The 21,611-nt window shown below is 32.9% G+C and overlaps 2 protein-coding genes and 1 non-coding gene across 3 annotated transcripts; 1 reads left to right on the forward strand and 2 right to left on the reverse strand.

The window, feature by feature from the left end:
- Positions 1 to 9,639: 9,639 nt before the first annotated feature.
- Positions 9,640 to 9,723, reverse strand: TRNAM-CAU (transfer RNA methionine (anticodon CAU)). The gene is given in 2 exon segments: positions 9,640 to 9,675; positions 9,686 to 9,723. It is a non-coding gene; the product is annotated as a tRNA-Met (tRNA).
- A 49-nt stretch (positions 9,724 to 9,772) lies between these two features.
- On the forward strand, positions 9,773 to 12,584 carry LOC131651775 (uncharacterized). The gene is made up of 2 exons (XM_058921467.1): positions 9,773 to 9,931; positions 11,747 to 12,584. Exon 2 carries the CDS (start codon positions 11,767 to 11,769, stop codon positions 12,277 to 12,279), a length of 513 nt encoding a protein of 170 aa, XP_058777450.1. The 5' UTR covers positions 9,773 to 9,931; positions 11,747 to 11,766; the 3' UTR covers positions 12,280 to 12,584.
- A 168-nt stretch (positions 12,585 to 12,752) lies between these two features.
- Positions 12,753 to 13,507, reverse strand: LOC131651776 (uncharacterized). Its single transcript, XM_058921468.1, has one exon. The coding sequence runs from the start codon at positions 13,352 to 13,354 to the stop codon at positions 13,031 to 13,033; it is 324 nt and encodes a 107-aa protein (XP_058777451.1). The 5' UTR covers positions 13,355 to 13,507; the 3' UTR covers positions 12,753 to 13,030.
- Positions 13,508 to 21,611: the final 8,104 nt, after the last annotated feature.

Raw genomic sequence — 21,611 nt, forward strand, 5'->3', positions numbered from 1 at the left:
AATCCATCCTTTCTCTTCTTCCCTGACAAGAATGGCAAAGTGGATAGAGACACTGTTTCTTACAGTCATCACCATTGCTACGGTGATCATGACTTTCTTCTGCCTGCATAGTCCTGAAGAGTGTGGACCTGCAATGGTTGCACTCCCAATTATCTACATGTTATTGTTCATAGCATGGGTCATTAATCGTCATTCTTAAAATTTGCCGTATTTCTTATTTCTTAAATGTACCGTTTATTCGTCGTACTGTTCAATATAGTATGTGATATTTGTACTGTCAGTATTAAATGTTGTACTATTTGTCATAATATTGCTTAATTACTAAGATAATATTTTGTGTGTTTTCTGCCAGTCAAATATTCCTATTTCTGTGCATTAAATGATTTTCAGGGTTATTATCGGTAATTTTGCCCGCATACCGTAAATATTAGTTATTTATTATGTCTGTGTTTTTCTAACAAGTCATGTAAATAAACTTTCATTTTTCACATAAAACAAAAACAAAAAACAACAAAAAAGAAAATTAACTTTGACTGTTGATTTTTCACTCTAACTGCTACGTCAATACCTGAACAGTCAGTTGACAGCCAAACTGCTGGCGGTACAATTCTCAGTGTTTTGTACCATCAATCAAATCAATCTTTCACAATTCAAAATTCCAAGATTTTTGTTCTAGAAGTCTTCTGAATATCACGCGATTAGCAGAGACTCAACACTGCACAAAAATCAGGTACGCTTAACTGTCTCCTACACAAACAGTCCCTAATCAGGGTTTTTCTTGTTTTTTACAGGAGCAACAAGTTTTTGAGAGCTCAAATGGATTTCATACACATCCATATATCTCAAAGTACCATCATACAAATTTTCAAACTTCAATTCACTCAGACGCACCGTCAGCAGCTCAAACAGTCAACAGACGACCCGTTTGACCAAAAAAGTCAACAGACAGTCAAAAATGAAATTTTTTGTCAAAGTCCATATTTTGTCAAAGGATTCATCATTTGATCATTGGATGATCATAATTCATCAAGGAAAGATCAAAAATCAACAAAACCCTAAGATTCAAAATTAGGGTTTTTGCCTGAAAAGTCAACTCAACTTTGACTGATCATAACACTCTCATCCTTCATCCAAAAAATTCAAACCAAAGCTTGTTTTGAAGGAAATTCAATTATCTTTCAAATGCCATTGATCCCATGGTCATTGGATTCACCATTTGAAAAATATGATCAAAGACATTACAGGTCATTTTCAAAGTCAACAAAAAGACACTTTTTTCAAAAGGACACACAAGGAGCTTCAAAAATCATTTTGACATGAGACCAAAGGCATTGGTTAGAGGACTCTTTGAGGTTTCTAAAAAGTGCAAGATCTCCTTCATATGACAAAAATTGAGGGATTTACACCTTGTTGAAGTTGGCTAAATTTTGGGAAAATGCATGAAACCAACATTGTTCAAAATTGCATTTTTTCCAAAAGGGGCCAAGTTTTCAGCATTCAAACATCATTTCCATGTTACTATGGGCCTCCCACGACCAAGACTAAGCCCATACCTTTTTTTATCCATTTTTGCATGATTTTATCTTACTTTAAGATTAAAATTAAAAGGAAAATGCATGGATAAATGGTAGCTTACAAATCAAGCATGACTCACCCCAAAGAATCTTCATCTTTCTGCAGAGAAGTAAAGGGCAAGGCAGGTGCATTGAAGGCAAGGTGACTTGGTCAAGAATTCAAGCTTTTTTAATATTAAAAAATGCAAGATTTCAACAAAGGCAACTAGCTACATATTAGCTTCAATTCTAAGCACACATGGCTTATAAATAAGCTATCTTAGTTCAGCAACAAAAGGGAGACAAGTTCAGAAGCAAAGCTAAGCATAACACCTTTGTAATCACTTGAAAAAATTCAAAGAAAACTCAAATTCGAATTTGTAATTTCTGCTCATTTCAATACAAACTAAGCATTCATACACCTTCCTTGAACATCACTGAAACTATCTCAATCAATTACAAGCCTTGAAGCTCACTGAATCGAGCTACACAGGTCAAAAATTGTTCAAACTAAAATCAATTCGTATCTGGCTATTCACACATGTTTAACAAGATGTAGACATACTATTGAGTTTGGTTTGAGGTGTAGATCATTTCTGGAGCTTTAATTAAGTTTTAGATGCGTATACACGAAACCACCATTTTAGGGTTCTTCATCCCAAAATTAGGGTTTTCTAAATTAGGCAAAATTACAGGTTCTGAATAGTACCATTGAGTTCGCATGAACAATACGAACTCAACCATACCATCGCGCCAAATTTATACTCACGTTTGCTTGTATTCGCTATTACTACCAGGTGTAAAAGATTGGTTTTTTTACACCACCTGCAAATGAACGGTGTAAAAACCCATCTGAAGGTTGAAGATGATGCGTGGCGCCCTCTGATTCGCTGGGAGGCGCGCACGTGTTTTTTTTTAAACTGACTTGGAATTCAGTGTTTTGCAGGTGTTCCACGTGCTATGGTCCCTCACCATCTGGGCCTTCTGATCCATCCATCAACTCATCCAACGCCTCATAACACGCACGCATATCATACTCCCTCATTTAATTTCCATACAGGATCAGTATCCTTTTATTTTCTATTTTATTTTCTATTTTATTTTAATTTCTTTGTTAAATTAATTAAAAATAGTTTTAAAAATCCAAAAAATACACAAAAAATATTTTTAGACTTCTAAAATAATATATTATTTTCTGAAATAAAAATATTTTATTTTCTTCAAAATTTTAATATTTTTGCATAATTAATTAGTATATATTTATATATTTGCTTTTTAATTATTCTAACCAATCAAAAAATCATAAAAAAAATTGTTCTTTGTGTTAAATATTGTTTATATATTATAAACTAATTTTGTACATATTTTGAATAATTTTCTTTTTAAGTTTTAATTATTTGTATAATTATTTGCATAATTATGTTTTAATTAACTTAAATCAATTTCAAATCAATTTCCAAAAATTCCAAAAAAATTAGTTTTGTTTTAAAATTAATTAACAAATATTTTGTACATATTTTAAACTTAATTTCTAGGTTTAAATCTATTTTCATCTTTTTTCTTCATTTTAATTTAATTAATCATGCATTAATTATAATTAAAACCAATCATAAAAAATCCAAAAAAACATGCCTTTTATTTTTCTTGCAATTTAAAATTCCTAGATAAATGTATAGGATGTCAAATTCATGTAAATAGGCTAGTTTACATTTCCCGCACAATCGATGTAATAGCGTAGATTTACTTTCCGCACTTTACATTTCCGCATTTTAATTTCCAGCAAAATATAAACTGCGTGCATGTCAAAGATAAAATTGAACCGTTAGATCACTAACTTCAAAAGATAAAATATCTGAATACAAACACAATCACATTTGCACCTCTTAAGGTAATCCCTTCTCATTCTTTTCAAAATCAAAAATCAAAATTCTACTGTTTCGAGTACAAAATCGAACCTTGCGTTTGTATCCGGTGAAAGGATAGATTTTTAAAGGAAATAGGATAAAGACCTTACAACTCAGGGTAGACCTCCTAGTTTGCTTGCTCAAATCAAAACAAACAAAATTCTCATACACTGTTGATTTTTCAAAACTTTCAAAAAAAGACAATACTTTGTATACATCCAAACACGGGTTATTACAAAGTTAACGTTCTTTTCAAAATATCTTTCGAAAGATAAACAAGCATTTTGTATACATCCACACACGGATCATTACAAAATTCAATTTACAAAGGTATTTGAAACCACATATGAGCAATTTCAGAGCAATTGAAAAGTGATCGAAAAACAAGTGAGCTAAGCAAACTTAAGAGCCCATGGATAACCATGGATACAAAGGGTGCTAACACCTTCCCTTTGTATAACCTACCCCCTTACCCAGAATTTCTTAAAGGTCTTTTTTCTGTTTCTTTTATAAACCTTTCCTTAATTGGATAAAATAAAAGGTCGGTGGCGACTCTGTGAATTTTCAAGATGCGAAAGCATTAAGCGACAAAAAAGAGTCAGTTCACGTATCTCTACAGATCAGAGGTATGGCCCGGTATTAAAAAAAATCGGAGGTCCACAATTGGCTACGCCTGTATGAGTGTCTCAATCTTCCAGAATCTCATATTTTCAATTAAATCTTCAAGGATTATAATCAGTTGAATTGTCATGATGTCCTGGTATAGCATGCCACAACATCTGGCAGAACATCTGTCAAAACTCATGACATCAAAACCTGTCATGACAGTTGGTCAATATGTTTCAACATCTTACTCAACATCAGTTAAGAACCATGTCTTAGAAAAATTAATGTTAATCACAAAACCAGGGAAATAACAGTCTCCCCCTTTGGAAAATTTTGGCTAAAACAACCAAAGTATAATTAAGTCCCGGAGATAGGAATAAAACCACAAAACAAAACTACATGAAACCATGTAAACTTACATCAAATTGAAAACATAAGAATATATTAGATATACACAATAGTTACACAAAGAGACATTTTCTTCAAAGCTCTCCAGAAGTCATATGTTCTGACATATGGTCTGACATCACATCAGTATAGCTATTGGAGCTTGTACAGTCAGACAGGTTCGTTACTCCCCTTGTCATACAGAACTAATACTCCCCCCTCAGAGGGAAAACCCAAATATGAACTACCCAAGTTCACACATCAGAGGTATATGCAACAGAAAATAATAAAAGCCTCACAAACATCAGGCAAGATGTCAGAACATCAGTTAAGAAATCATGCACACACTTCTCCAGTTTCCAGTAGCAGCAGCATAACAGACTATTATGCTTCCCCTAAATAGTTACATCTGCAAGTAACCATAATAGTTACTATTTCCTTAAAAGTTGCACAATACTTTAAGTGGTCTTCCACCTCTTGCCCTTGTCAAAGGTCCTTCTGCATTCCTTGTGGCTGTCTTGTAGAGACCTTCTATTCCATCCCTTATCCATAACAATTTGATTAGGCTTTTCAAGCCTCGGAGAATAGAGGAAAGATGTAGTAACAATTGCATTCCTCCATGTCTGTAATTGTCTATATTTTTTGCACACTCCTTATTTATTCTCTATAGTTTTTGAATATGCTAAAAAAATATATTTATTTTACCTCTTTTTATCTAATTTAAAAATAGTCCTTTTGTATGTTTTTAAAGCCTTTTCCAATATCCTTTTGATTGATCCCTTTATTTAATTGATCATTTGTGTTTATGTGACTATAATATGCTCTGATTGAGCTTCATTTGAAGTTAATAACATGATTAATTTGGTTTTCTACCTAGGGTTTAGTATACTTTTAAGTGAATGATCTTTGTTCTGGTAATTAAAACCCTAATTTGATTATGGTGCTTCCCCTTTGCTTTTGATGCAATGTCTTTTTGATACTTACTTGTTCCTCAAATTCATAATAGTATCTTGATACTCATACTTGTTTATACTATGATAATCTTGTCATATTCTTTGTAACTTAAACTTGTATGCTTAAAGGTGTTTACATAAACTAATATTTGTTTGATCTCACCATATTTATATGATTGATACATATTAATGTGATCCCTTTGCTTGATGGTTGTCCATATTTGTTTGAGTGATCATACATTGTTAGATCATTTGTGTACATACTTGCTTGACCTACATGTCCTTATCATATACTTTGAATAAACTTATTTGTCTTAATTGACTTGATATCCATTGTTGTTGATTAACCATATGTCCATATTTATCCATGAGAATGTTATGTCCATATATACTTATCCATACGATCATACACATCCATATTCATACATACTTGATATGATTATGATTTTGATGCTTGGCTTTATTAAGGTATGTTCTCTCTTTTATTCATGACTTTTATATACTTGACATTACTTGTGAATAACATACATTGGTACCTTTGTCTATACTTAATATACTTTGGTTGTGTTCACGATACACATGTCATATCTCACCCATATTATTTGAGATACTTACCATTGATGCTTGCTTGAGATGTATGCTATGATTACTTGATTCCTCATTGATATTGCTTGGGTCGCCAAATTTAAAGGAATGGGATAGTATTGGCTAAAATTGTCGAGGTACTCACCCCTTTTTCCTCCTATTTACCTTATGCTTTGTATTTCTAAAACTTAGCACCAAAACCCTTGTTTTTCATTTCTAAATATTAGCACTCCCCTTTTAAATCTTGTTTTGCATTTCTAAAACTTAGCCATTTTTAAACATGCTTTGTATTTCTAAAATTTAGCATTTCAACCCTTGCTTTGCATTTCTAAAGCTTAACTCCCTTTTAAAACTTGTTATGCATTTCTAAAGCTTAGCATTTCAAAAACCTGCTTTGTATTTGTAAAACTTAGCACCCAAAAACATTTGGCCAGTTTGGCTCTTTATTTTTCTTTTGAGGGGAACTATAAATGTTGTGACTTCCCTATTGCACAAAAGGGGTATGTAGGCACAAGATACGATGTTTTGCCGAGCATAATAAAACTCTTTTCTCACTATCCTACTCTTTTCACAAACAAAAACAATAACAATAAAACTATATATATATATATACACATTTCTTTTCAAAGAGATTCCTACAGAGTACTATAGATATATAGGATGCTAATACCTTCCATTTGTATAACCAACCCCCGAACCTAAGATCTCTGTTTATTTTATTAGTTTTGATTTAAAAACTTCTTTGGGTTTTACTTTGTTCGTTTCCCATTTCCTTTAGAAATAATAAAGCGCAGTGACGACTTTTACTAAAATATGAGTTGAGTCAAATCAATGGCTTAGTCTCAAATTTTCACCGCTACACTGTCCAGAGTTATATAAATACCAAAACGACGCTAATGAGAATCAAACCTAGGACCTTTATGTATATCACAATAGTTGTTTGGCACAACCATTGTGACAGGGCGCATGTTTTCCAGTTTACTACAACGGTCACTGGACTGTGATTGTAAGTAACGCATATACAATCACACACTACATAACAACGTCTGGTCCTACATGATTATATATATTTCCTAACCGTTGTTGTAAGCCTTTTCCGTAGTAATGTGAAAACTTTGATGACTAGGATCAAAAGAAACAAAGATAAAAGGTGACATTCAAACATGGTCAAAGATAATTGAAATTCTCACATTTAAAAAGCAATGCCATACACGAGGAAACTACAACTAGAATAACAATCCCATATACGATCCTTTAGATAAAGTATGTTGACAATGCTTTCAGTTGGGTTTTTGAATTGCGGATAAGGGTTGAAGGAGCACGTCTCAACTATATTATAGTAGATTGATCACGAGTCAAAAGCAACCTCATTCATCATATGTTCCATCTCATGGGGCACTATGAGACTTCTAGGAAAAATTAAGGATCCTCATCCATGCAAACATGTTCATGAAAAAGGAATACCACAATAAGACATCACACACTCTTTCTTCCCTATAAAACAACAAAGAAAGCAGCCACATAAGAAAATCGTTCAAGGTCTAAAGAACTAATAAATGGGGGGAGATATCAAGAGGCATAACCAACATATGGGAACATCGTGCCATCACTCAATAGACATTGTCATCAAAGAAAGGCATCACACCCCACAGTTTCATACATATAGATGAAACAAACTTACCACTAAAGAGGTTCTAGAATAAGGTTTGATAGTAGCTACAAATATTTGGAAGCAACAAAGGATAAAAAAATAATAGGCAAGAAAATAAGTCTAGAGGAACTACCCAAAAATTAGTAAAATACAAGAACCCTATTTATATAAGTAATTTTTTACCAAGAAGCCCAAACGTCCTACAAGGCCCCATTTTTTACTGAAAGTTTCTCGCATCAGTTATGAATGCTATTTTGTTACTGTCGTTGGGGTCTACTAGGCTTTGGTTGTAGCATGAATATGCATTCATGAATGATAAGAGTTAAAATCTCGATGAAGTATCTACTAACTCATCTATGTTGGGAAATGGGTAGGCGTGGTGCACCTCATTCAAGTTTAAGTAATTGACACACCAGCTCTATTTATTGTTTTACTGTTTAACCATTAAAACATTTGACTTCCAAATGGTGTGCTCCGCTTCAGTAATGAATTCAACCTTCAAGAGATCCTTAAGGCTTATAATTCATCACACACTGGTTCCTCGTATCTTAAACATCACATCTCAATTTTGATGGAAAATATTAAATATGCCACCAACCTAAAATCTATAGACCGAAGCTTACTAACCACACGAAGACATGAAAGAATACTAAGAGTAAAAAATTGGCTGATGAAGACACTTCATTGTCAAAACATAAGACAAAGGAGTGTGAGACAAAGACCCCTCAAACAATAACTAAAATATTCTCCAACCAAAAGCTCTATGTGGAGGTCGTTCAAGCAAGTTACATGAATTTCTGTTGGACCGTTCGATGTGATAAATGAAATAAAGTCTGGCCATATTCAGAGAAAGGTCCGCAAAACCTTTAAGAAAATGCATCCCATGGATAGGTCTGCCAACCGATGGATTCAGAACAAACCACTCTAGTCCGGGTCGAGGCACAATCTGTTTAATCCAGCATACTAAGCTACCCAATAGAGAACCATATCTCATAGGTCGGCATATCCATCTAACATATCTCGTGAGATCCCCCAAAAAGATCTATATCCCTGAACGAATTAAAAGGAATGAAAAACATCGAATGACCGATCCTAGCAAATTATATGAGCAAAATTGATAAAGGCAATAAGGGTCATCATATTAGACAATAAAGGAATATTAATGTCAGGTCGATGACAACACTCATTTAGAGAACTTATAAATAATGTTCTAGTACCGAATAACCTAAAAGGGCATTGCCCTAGAAGGATACATGATCAATCAGAAGATGGAAAATTGTCATATCATATCCCTAAAGATCCTCTAACATTTATCCTCTTACACAGGTATCCAAAACACAAGGTTCTAGACTTCTAGGTCCTTGAAAATGCTAGAAACCTATTATAAAATCCTAACAAATATCTCGTATTCAGGTACACACTATTTTAACCATAAAAAACTTTCACTTACGATTTTCACTGACTACGCTATAGATTTTGCAGGTATCCTCGCTATCGCAAAGTTTAAGTGACAGAAGCTTAAAAACCTACCACATTTACCAACATATCTCAATTCACCACTCTCTCTTGTGTGTAAAGCGGAAAAATTATATTAGATCACTATTTTTGATAAAATCCATAAATGAAGAGAGTATAAATATTAAATAATTAAAAAATTATTATTACATGAAGAAGTATATAGTTTGTATAATTCAAATGAACAGCAAGTCGGAGCCAAATATCCATTAGATGAAAAAGAAGAAATAATAATTGAAATAAATTTTTGATGTTCTTAAAAATCTGATAAATCTTTATCTTGCTAAAATTAAAGCACCAGATTGATGCATTTAACCAACTTTTATGACTTGGGTATTGAATGCACTGTTTGTTTCTAAATGTTTTGCAGATGACATAATTATCATCGAAAACAATAGAAAGAAAAAAAAAAACAATTTTTCAAAAAGAAGAATATAAAATTGGCAATACTCGTACAATTAAAACAAAAAGTAAAAAAAATTAATTGGGGTGAGAGAGGCTCGAACTCTCGACCTCAGGATTACTCTCAGCTATGAGACCTACGCGCTAGCCAACTGCGCCACCACCCCGTTGATCCTTTTCTTCATAAAACCTTATTTATTGTTTACTCAACAAACGTTGTTTTGTGTTCCGCTGTGCACACTGAACAAGACCAGAGTTTGTCTATTTATTTGTCCTTCCACGAATCTAGAGAAACACCAACGTCAACTCACTTGAACTCTCAGTTTCAACACACTTTCTTTTCTCATGTTTCGATCTACACTCTCCAACTCCAAGGTTAACTCAACAACTCTCTCTTCTTCTGCATTTCAATTCAACTCACTCCCTTTTCATCTTTAATTTTCCATGCTACTGTTTTCTTTCATAACCCTAGTAACCCTTTTTCATATCAATTATGTTCCCACTTTTCTTGCTTCTGTTTTTACTTCTTTTGTCTATGTTGTTATTCAATTGGATGCTGAGTTTTATGATCAGTGTTTTTGTGGATGTTGATTGATTATTCAAATGTAAGCTATGCATTTTGTTTACATTTTATAGAGCTAGCTACCACTCCAAGTGCATCCGTAGCGCCGTTGATGCTCGCGGATACACTTCGATTCCAGTTATAATTTAAGAAAACTTAATAACTGTATGCAAACACGAACACAAACACGAACACGGTACAACCATTCCCATTTTACGACAAGTTATTGAACAAGACTTTTATGTCAGTTTAATACCATTTGGTTCAGATATAGTTGGTGGAGCTGTTTTATCTATTTCTTAATGAGTGTTTATTCTTGCTCAACAAATTACTAGACAAGAAATTTACATCACTTTAATGAGATTTGATATTTTGATGATGCTTTTCTTTCTTTGCACTTTGATGTTAATGAGAATTTGATGGTGTGTTTCATGTCTAATAGCATTTCCTTTTAAGAATGTTGTACCACAAGTTTCAAAATGCTCAATGGGTTAAGAATTTCTTGACATACTTTTGATATTGTGATAGTGCGACTACTTTTGACAAACACATAGTCATTTTGGGATCTTAACACACGCCCTCATGCCTGGGATTGGACTTATGTAGTGCATGTAAATGTAGGTGGCCCAGGAACACGTTTAGGATAAACTTCGATACCATGTTAACATGGACATGAGATGCCACACATGCAACCAACACCCGGAATGTCTAAAATGTTGGATATTGAGACATTACACACAATCACGTAGATAAATAGATAGATGTATGAGCATATTATTTGAAGGCATATATTTGTATGATCAAGTTTATCCTCTCACATAATCATATAATGCCTAAGAGCATGTTATTTCAAGCTTTGACGGTTTTATATATTTGAAGTTTACTATTTTAGATATTATTTGTAAACAGCAGGAAAGTTTTTTCTACCTGACTATATAGGTCCTTTGCATGCCAAACCATAGTTAGGTATCCAAGTTGTGTCTAAGCCGGTAAAGAATAATTGGTGAAGAATGTTTGGCATATATTGCATTGGTGACAATGTTAGAAGCAAATCTTGGACATTGCGTTTCATAGCTGATAATGACTTGGTCAATGCTATCTCTTTGAGCTAGTTTTGAGGTTGAGTTAGACCTTGCGTTTTCTTGCTTTATAATACAAGCTTTTGTTAGTATTTCAAATTTGCCATAATTACTTCTGAAGTTCTAATGAGGACCAAGCTATCAAGATGAAGAATACAAGAGTTATTTTCCTTGCTTTTTTCTGCCTCTTGGATGAAACCTATATAAGGCTTGTTTGCAACACAATTTGAAACCTTTTGAATGCATTTGGTATTTTCAATCATAGAATTGAAAAGTGAGTTAGAGCATTGTTCCTCTAGAGTTCTTGACTGGCCCAAACAAGAGGCTTATTAAGAGCATCAATCTCTTGTGGTGATTCCGGCTTGTCATCTTATTATTCATATCTTCTTCACATTCTCGATCTAGTTCCACTTTTATGATTCTTTTTCATTTCTCACAATTTTGTAACATCCTTTCTTTTCAAGAATTACACTTAGTTCAATAGCCATGTACATGATGGAACTCTTGAGATCCATATCAAATTACCCTTACCTAACATGATTTCTGCAGATGCTATAACTACTCTGAAAATGGAAAACAATCAAAGTGCTTCTGATACACAAGACAATTCTATGACGAAATCCATTGATCAAAGAGAACACTCTCCTAAAGGGTGTGGTGACTTAGTGACTCGACGTCTGAAGAATCGAGAGAGACAACGTAGATACAGGGCACGTAAGCGTCTAGAATCTGGAACCACTGATTCTTTTGATGTAGAACAGACACCTGCAATGCAAGTAGAGCTACAACCAAACAGGAATCGCAACAATTTTGTGACACGCATTTATTGTAATCGAGATTGGAAAAAGGATGCACGGCGGGCTCATCTTACAAAGCATCGAGAGATGAGCGGGTCTATGGATCATTCCATGACATCAGCTAATGTACCCGAGGAGACACGCTTAGGCGCCGGGAACAAGTCAGAAACAATGCTAGATAGGGAAATTCAGTCCGGATCTTCTAACATTGTTTATAATCAGACACCTAGAACCGTGCTTTGTCGTAGAGATTGGAAAGCAGAAGCTAGAAGAAAGAAAAACTAGCGAATTTTTTCATGTCTTTGAAGTTATGAGCACTTTTAAGGAGTTTTTTTTACCACTAGATTTTCTGTTGTATAATAAATTTCATAAAGTGTAAAGCATGCTGGAACCTGTTACATCATTTGGCTGGCTTTGAAGTTATGCGCAATGACAGAGAAAAAAAGTGTGTTTCTGTCTCATTTTTCACTTAACTATTTGTTGAGTTATCCTAATGTGATGGTTGTGCTGTGCCAATTGGGAAAAGTCTCAAAGTTGACAGACATTCTTTTAAAAGCTGAAAATGTGATAGTTGGGCTTATATCATGCAACTCGTGAACGAAGTCTCTCGTACCATATAGCAGCACTAACATTTGTTCAGTTATAAACATTTCTACAACGCTGCTATATGAAATGAGAGATTTCGTGCGAATTGCAAAAAAACAAGTCCAATAATGCACCTGAAATTTCACATATGATATTGCAATGTACTCAAGAAAAAGATAAATAATAAATTAAATTTATGAGCTGAGCCATGAATTACAAAGAATCTGAAGGGGAAAAACAAAAAGTTGCAAGGGATGTAAATTACAATTGGCACAAAAAAAGTGCTATGGAATCTACCAAGCGCTTAAAACGCCATGTTTATAATGTACTTCCACTCTAACTCCCCACCCTTCCCCAATCTTTACATTAATTCCCACCACAAACAAAGTATACACACAATTCAGAAAAAACAATGTGACAATAACATTCATTGATATTATCTTTATCTTCCTTAATGGCAAGTCACTCTTTGGTCTTGTTGCATGTCAGCCAAATTCTCAAAACTCCAATCTCTTCTCATGCCACTACTCCTCACCAACTTCGGTCCGTTGCCTGAAAAAGGCATATTTCCCGTGCTATGAGTGCGGCGATGATTGGCCTTAATCTTGGCCAGAGCCCCGCCTTTGGTCATCTCTTTGTTGGGAGGCGGCATATTCCCCGACCATGTTCTCTCAACCTTTTTGCTTCTTTCCCTATAATCTTCTTCTTGGAATAACTCTTGAAATGAGTCTGTCCTTTGCAAAACCTGGCTGCAGGAAAGACAGTTGAGACTCATTTTGTTTCTTGTATTCCAAGTAACCAAACCAAGCCCTCCTTTTTCCCTTAGCTTGGTGGGGTTGAAGTGGGAAAGGGAATTTGTTTATATAAATTGTTCCACCAAAGGGGTTGAAGTTCGACAAAACATGATGAGGATGCAAGAGATGTTTTGAAAATGAAACTAATCATAACAAACATGTTTCCATGTTTGGAGTTTTGAATCAATGTCTAATCCTTAAACATAGCTTAACCATTCATTTTTTTTATAATCTAACAATTTTTTTCTAATTGGAGGAATAAAATTAGTTATATTATAGTATGTTTTCATGCATCATAATCCATTTATTACTATTGTACAATCTACATTCTAAAAAGGGTCATTTTGTTAATGGTGACTCAGAAATGTGTTTTTTTTTCTTCTTATTTTTGTTCTTTGCTATCTTTTTTTATCTTCAACCTATTATAATCCAAATTAAAATCTTTTTCTGTTGTAACCTTTTTATGGCCATTTGGCATTTAGTCAAGTCTCTAGAATTAGGCTACAATTTGCTACAATATGGAATTGTACCCTAAAATAGATAACATCTTTGTGCATTATAGATATATAATATAGAATTAAATCCCCGAATGCATAGAAAAAACCAAAAATTATTTTCTAGATAAATATAGATGCGGGACAAAGCATACTTTTTATTTTAAAAAAGTTGATAAAACAATATGTTTGTAAGAAGAAGTGCATTAGAGAAACATCGGGTGCAAATAAAAACTCACTTATAAAAAAAGTCCAACAAGTAGGGTAGACATAATCAGCCCATAATTATAAAAAGGCTGAGTTCTCATTATTTGGAGATTTTTACCTGCCACCTCCACTCTTAAACTTGACACCTCCACAAAAACAAGAAAATTAAAAGAGATCAGGAAAGAAGAAAAGGTACACAAAGATATATAGTTTTTCGGTGTTCGTCTTCACTTTGCCTACTCCACTCTTCAATGGTGTTGAAACCATTGGAAAATAATCACGATCTTCCACTATTTTGAAAAGTTTGATTACAAGTATTTTGGTGACATTGAACTATCAAACGATAATTCTCTTTGTTGATGCAGACACTCAACTACTAACAAAAATAAAATCTCTAAAAGATCTTGATCCAATAACCTTGCTATCCACAATAACTTGCTCCAAGTATTCGTATGTGGCAATCCACATGATCCCACCGATCTCTTGTCTGAGCGATTGTCATTAGTTAAGTGTTGATTGGATAACTCTCAACTTTGTCTAGGAGCAATCTTTCTCCAACTTCCATCTCCGTCTTACAAACAATTGATACTTGATATCGCCAAAGTCTTCCTTGGAGTATAATGAAACTCTCTTCTTGATGAATAACAACAAATGCCAAACTGCATTCAAGAAATAATATTTTCACCTGTAATACACAACAAACTTCACATAAAATTATTAGATACCCTAATGTACCACTAGTCTTTCTAGATAATCAATCTTTAGAGGTAAAGGTCCTCAACAATAGAAAAAGACTAAGGATGAAGATGATGAACAATGCTAGAATATCTAACAATCACTCTAAAAGCAAAAGGTGTTAGTCAAGGGTTTAGATGAACGTGAATGAAGAACACACATAAGGTTCTCTCAAATTTCTGGATAAATGGGTCTTGGCTTTGATTGTTATCAAGAGTTTGAATAATCACGAACAACACAACAAGATTAATTAATTACCTCTCTCTAATTCACTCAACACAATAACAAATTGCACAAGAACAATATCCAACAAAAATGAGAATAAATTTGACATAAATTCATAATCAAGAAGTTGTTCTAGAGAAATAGATAAAGAATCATGGTGATGGGTATCGACATACTTAGAAGAGAAGACAAATTCACTTTTTGTCCCTATGGGTTTCAAGCATATGTTTCACTCACTTGTTGCTTTCAACAAAGAAACAACTATTTAATTCAAGGGTGAAAATGGGTCTTGTGAAGCTTTGATTCAGATCAAGTGAAAACTGTGATTCAAATCAATTTGAGTAGTGCCCAAATATAGCTTCATAGAATTAGTTGATTCAAATCAATTTTTACACTTGATTCAAATCACATGATTCGAATCATGTTTGTTTTGTGATTTGAATTAAATGCTCTAACGGAAATTACCATTTTCACACAGCTTCCGATTTGAATAATATATTACTCTTGATTCAAATCAAATGACTGAGAATTCAGATTTAAGAGTTCTAACTTATGATTCAAGCTACGCCTGATGAAACGACAGAGTAGCAACTAGCTAGGCTAAAAAACAAATAATATCTAGGATCCAACACTCTTACTAAATGAGTAAGGATGATTCTTAGTGATACAAAAACACAATAGCCTAAGCGGTTACAAGTGAATTGCGAATAGAATACAAGTACACAATTATATAATCAAATTTCAAATACGCAAGTACTAAAAAAACTATATCAAATTGGCAAAACATCAAAACAAACGATACCGTGACTACACTTTCACTACGAGGCAACTTTGCTTGAACCTTAAGGGGTACCATTACTTCCCGATGAGGCAATATTAGCTTAAACTCTAAAAGGTATCATTTCGGCCCTACTGGGTATCTTTTCTTGAACCATAAAAGGTATCATTGTTGCCTTATTGTGTATCTTAGATTGAGTCCTAAAGGGTATCAGTGTCACCCTACTAGGTATCTTCGCTTGAACCCTACGGGGTATCATTATCACCATACTGAGTATCTCTGCTTGAATTGTAAAGGGTATCATTATAGCCATTATGGGTATCTTCACTTAAACCTTAAGGGGTATCATTGTCTCCCTATTGGGAATCTCAAAGGCCCCTAAAAGAATTCTTAACATAAGAAAAAATATAAGTGATAAAAGATATGGACTCATCCGTTTCATGAACAAACCACCTCTTTTGTCTAGAACATAGGCAATCTCAAGTATTATTGTGCTCTCATTCCTTATCTCAGAATGATAAAACCACTGTTTGTCATACATATCCTCCTCGTCCACCAAGTGTCTGTCCCAAATAACCTTGAACATGCCAAATTCGTCCTGATCTAATTCAGGGTAGAAACATGACACATACGTCTTGGCCCTTTTAAATGCATTATTAGAGGCGCCAACTATTTTCACCCATACGTAATTCAATTTGATTGTAGTTTGCTTTTGGAAATGGCATATTTCTGGGGTGGACTCATTCAAACCTTTAATCTTGGCCTTTTCTTAGTGAAGCTCCTCACCCAGTTTTTTATAGGCCTTTTCCTTCTCATTTTTCTCCATCAACTTGATCGCAAAGTGTATCGCCTGATCATGGATCTCATTAGTCGAAGTCAGCTTCCCCTTTTAGTTTTTTAAACTCAGTTTTAAGGCTCAATAAAGATCTGTCAAATTGGCTATAGGCATCAAATATTACCCACTCTAATAAGAGGCCCCTCATAAAGTAAGCCTCTACCAAGTTGGACATTTATTTGACCCAATATGACTTGCCATTTTGTGTTTATTGTAAAAGTGGAATAGGAAGTTGATAATTTCCTGCACATAGCCCCTAGCGTCAAAGTCCTCATTCCAAAGAGAGGGCCCAACCTTACTCCCCGAAGGATATTGTAGAGTGATACCCTAAGATGACACTCCATCAAGGTCAATAGAGGTCTCCGCCTCCAAATCAATGGTGACTTTGTCTTTGGAAACCCTGTCTCGTCAAGTATTACTCGACTTCATGACATTAAGATGTGTGGAAAAGATTATAGCAGCCTCCTCCACCCTTTTTCTCTTCCATTTTCCATGGGTTATCAAAGCCAAGGTATGCATTTCGGATCACCCAACTTCTTATAGGTATTTTTCTTCTCTTTTTTCTCCTCAGTCAACTTGGTCACATAGTGTTTCACCTCATCACAAATCTCATTGATCGAGGTCTGCTTCACTTTAAAGTTTTTAACCCAGTTTTGAGGCTCACCACAAATCTATCTAACTAGATGTAGGTGTCAAATATTACCCGCTTCAGTAAGATATCTTTCACAAGTTAAGCCTTAATCAAGTTGGACATTTATTTGTCTCCATAGACGACTCACCATTTGGTGGTCATTGGAAATGCAGATTGGGAAGTTTATAAGATCCAACACATAACCCTTATCATCAAAGTCCACATTTCAAATAGAGGGCCCAACCTTACTCTCCAGAGGATATTGCAAAGTGATACCCTAAGAAGACACCCCCTCGAGGTCAATAGAGGTCTCTACCTCCAAATCAATTGTACATTTGTCTTTGGCAACCTTGTGTTTTTTTATCCCGGGCTAGAGACATGACCACATCTGTTGCCCTTGGCTTCACGACATTAAGAGGTGTGGCAGAGATTATTCGCCTGGGGGATTATTTCTCTTCCTTTTGCCATAGATTAATAAACCTGGGGGATTATTTTTTGGATCAGTATGCCACACATCGCCTCATTTGGTCCTTCTCTTCACACAAAGATCCTCTGTCTCAGTGATAGTAATATGGACAATCCTCTAAGCAAAAAAGACAAATAAATTTTAAATAAAATAGTCATGCCAAACATAGCATTGAATTGTGCAAAACACTTAACTAATTAGGATTTTTTTTATCACTATTATCACTCTAGTCGTACTCAACCACCTCCTTTACGCTCATAATATATAATGTCTCCGAAAGCTCAATTACTTCCCTTTCCATCTCTTTCAAGAATTCATGACGAAAATCATTTATTAACACAATATCACTCGGCACCATACCCTTTCCATTTGGTCTTTCATATTTTTATTATTGGATGAATATGGGGGTAAGTAGAGCTCTCTTAGCAAGAGCTCCTATATATACCCAACTACCTATATCTACACCTTTGGTGCCATAGAATAAGAAAAGGACACACATTGTAGGCGTGATCTTCAAATTCCTACATATGATTAAACCCTTTAATAAAAATCCATTGTTCAATTTTATTTGGGAAAGGGGGCGTTGATGGTTCTGAGAACCTCAAACTCAAACACAATGAAGGAAATTAACACTCCCATGTCGTAAATGACAAGGAGGTACATATAAAATAATTCACCCTCTCATCCAAGAGGTGTTTCCATACTGACCTTTTCGTCTTTTTCACATGGCTCCAATATGAAATCTCCTCCAACACTTATAACTTATAGGTCCAGGCCTTAGCGTAATGAGGCCACCATAGCCTCACTAGTGTGAAGATCTTCAACGTCTTCAATGCTTCCATGACTTGTACTACTAGCCATCATTAACGATATTGCTTGTCTTGCGAATAATAGGGCAAAAGAAGGTCATTATCGATATCACTATGGTCACCAAAGTCAGAATTACTTAAATTGTGATCGTAACTCCTAAACACTCCTAACTCTACAAGATTTTAGTCGACATTTTCATTCATCCATTTCAAATTCTCTACTCATTAATGTCATACTGAACCACTAGTACAAAATTATTAACAAAAGTGGTAATGTCTGAGAACACCTAACAATGTGTTTGAAATCTTACATATTTCGAGTGAGTGGAATTTTTTGTCCGCTTCGAAGAAGTCTTGCACTTCGATTTAGAAATCTATATTATACATTCAATAGTGTGTAAGTTAAGTATTACTATATATATATATATATATATATATATATATATATATATATATATATATATATATATATATATATATATATATATATATATATATAAGGAGGGTTATATTGACTCCAAGAGTAAGTTATAATAACTTACTCCACATCTTGACCATTAATTCTTTTCAATCTAATGGTTAAAAATAATAAGGAATAGTTTTCTCTTTCCACATTTAATGACTTATTATTTTTAACCATTAGATTGAAAAGAATTAATGGTCAAGATGTGGAGTAAGTTATTATAACTTACTCTTGGAGTCAATATAACCCTCCTCTCTCTCTCTCTATATATATATATATATATATATGAGAACATGATGAATCTAAATCATTAGATTTTAAAATAAATGATGGAGATTATATATCAATCTTTTTTTCTCTCTCATCAATCAAAATTTAACCTGACAAGTAATTTAAGAGGCCTTATTTACTTATAATTTAACCCTGAAAAATTTGAGATCTTATACGGTAGTATATACGAGGAGGGTTATATTGACTCCAAGAGTAAGTTATAATAACTTATTCCACATCTTGACCATTAATTATTTTCAATCTAATGGTTAAAATTAATAAGTCATTAAATGTGGAAAGAGAAAACTATTCCTTATTAATTTTAACCATTAGATTGAAAATAATTAATGGTCAAGATGTGGAGTAAGTTATTATAACTTACTCTTGGAGTCAATATAACCATCCTATATATATATATATATATATATATATATATATATATATATATATATATATATATATATATATATATATATATATATATATATATAAGAGATATTCTTACTCCAAGCGTAAGTTATCAAGACTTACTCCTCATCATGACCATTGATTCTTTTTAATTTAATGATTAAAATTAATAAATAATTAAATGTGGAGAGAGAAAAATATATGATAATATGTATTTTACATGTTTTTTTTATCTCACATTTTCTTATTTCTTTAATCCACTCATATACTATTTTCTTAGAATGTGACTCTATATTAGCAACAATTTTAATTTATGATGTTAATAATTGAAATAAAATGTCTAATTATTTTATTGAATTGATATCACCATAATTCTAATAAATTTGAGTAGAACTATATTGAACCTTTTTGTTTTAACTTTGAAAAGATGGATTTTTGTTTATTTTTCAAATATTATAAAAAATTTAAAATTATTTTTTAAAAAACACAAAACATCTATAATGAATTTGAGTTATTTGTATTCTTTTTCCATATTAATGGCCCAACTTTCTTTCACATCAAGGAAATATTTGTATGATCCTGCTATACTCGATTGTATGTTAGTTTCAATTGATAAATAAATTATTTTTAAATGTAAATAATAATAATAATAATAATAATAATAATAATAATAATAATAATAAGATTTTTCATCCTTGTAATATATTGAAATTTGCTTTATTTTTAAATGTAAATAATAATAATAATAATAATAATAATAATAATAATAATAAGGGTTAATATCATTTTTCATCCTTGTAATATATTGAAATTTTGCTTTATTCAATTGTAATATTTTGTTTTGTTTGAATTACTCCTAAGTGTGCAAATTTAACACTAAAACTAGGGAGAAAAATCAAACAAGAAAATATTATGAGGGATAAACTTTACACTTAGAGGATAAAAGACATAATATTTTTATATTTTAGGAAGTGTTTAAAAAAAAATACAGGAGAAAGAAGCGAATTTCGCCTATATACAAAAAGTTTTTATATATTTAACCCAAATAAATAATAATGTATACAAATTAAATTAAATATATTGAAAAAAAAAAAAGTTTTATAATAGTTGATTCCAAAATCATTGTTTATTTATAGTGTATTAGTACTTGTTTATAATTAAACAAAAACATGGTGACTTACTTAATCGTGTAGGAAGAAGACAAGAAAATATATCAATCACTCTCATTGGGTCTAATTGGCCCTCACTATACCATATCTTTACTTCTGTGTAATAATAACAATAATATAACAAGATGCTATTATGTCATGAGATGTCACTATTTTCTGTTACAATAAATCTAACTTGACGTGGATTAATTTGCTTTAGTTGCTTTCGAAAAGGGTACAGCCAGGGGTGGCATATAAAACTGTGGTCCACTTCTTTAATTGAGGATCATTTCCTGTCTAATCAAATGTGTCATTAATTAGACAGAAGTAACTTTAACGTGATGCAAAATCTCGCATGATTATATATGACTTTTTTTTAGAGCACATGTATTACATTTGATGTTTGGTTTAACAGGTAGAGATACCTATTATGGAGGGCAATTTATCCCATATTAAATGGATATTTGAAAAAACATTCATAATAAATAAGATAAAAATTAGTAAAACGAATATATATGAGTAATTATTTATTAAAATATATGAGAAAAAAATGTAAATACGAATATTTTAGTATCTATTGAATTTTGTTAGTGTATGCGACATTTTTAGTGAAAGGAGAGAAAGAGAGAAAATAAGGAAATAAAGATTTATATTTGTAATGGTGTGTAGAAATAATGATACATACTATGATTATTTATATATAACTCTGATTGAGCTTGGGCTACCACAACTTAAATTATATTTGATATTATTAGATTAGATTATATTT

The sequence above is a fragment of the Vicia villosa genome, linkage group LG2, assembly GCF_029867415.1.
Source record: "Vicia villosa cultivar HV-30 ecotype Madison, WI linkage group LG2, Vvil1.0, whole genome shotgun sequence".
Classification (NCBI taxonomy): Eukaryota; Viridiplantae; Streptophyta; class Magnoliopsida; order Fabales; family Fabaceae; genus Vicia; species Vicia villosa.

Excerpts from the sequence above, each read along its gene's own strand:
- LOC131651775 (XM_058921467.1), top strand. The coding sequence starts at position 11,767 with ATGGAAAACAATCAAAGTGCTTCTGATACACAAGACAATTCTATGACG.
- LOC131651776 (XM_058921468.1), bottom strand. The coding sequence starts at position 13,354 with ATGAGTCTCAACTGTCTTTCCTGCAGCCAGGTTTTGCAAAGGACAGAC.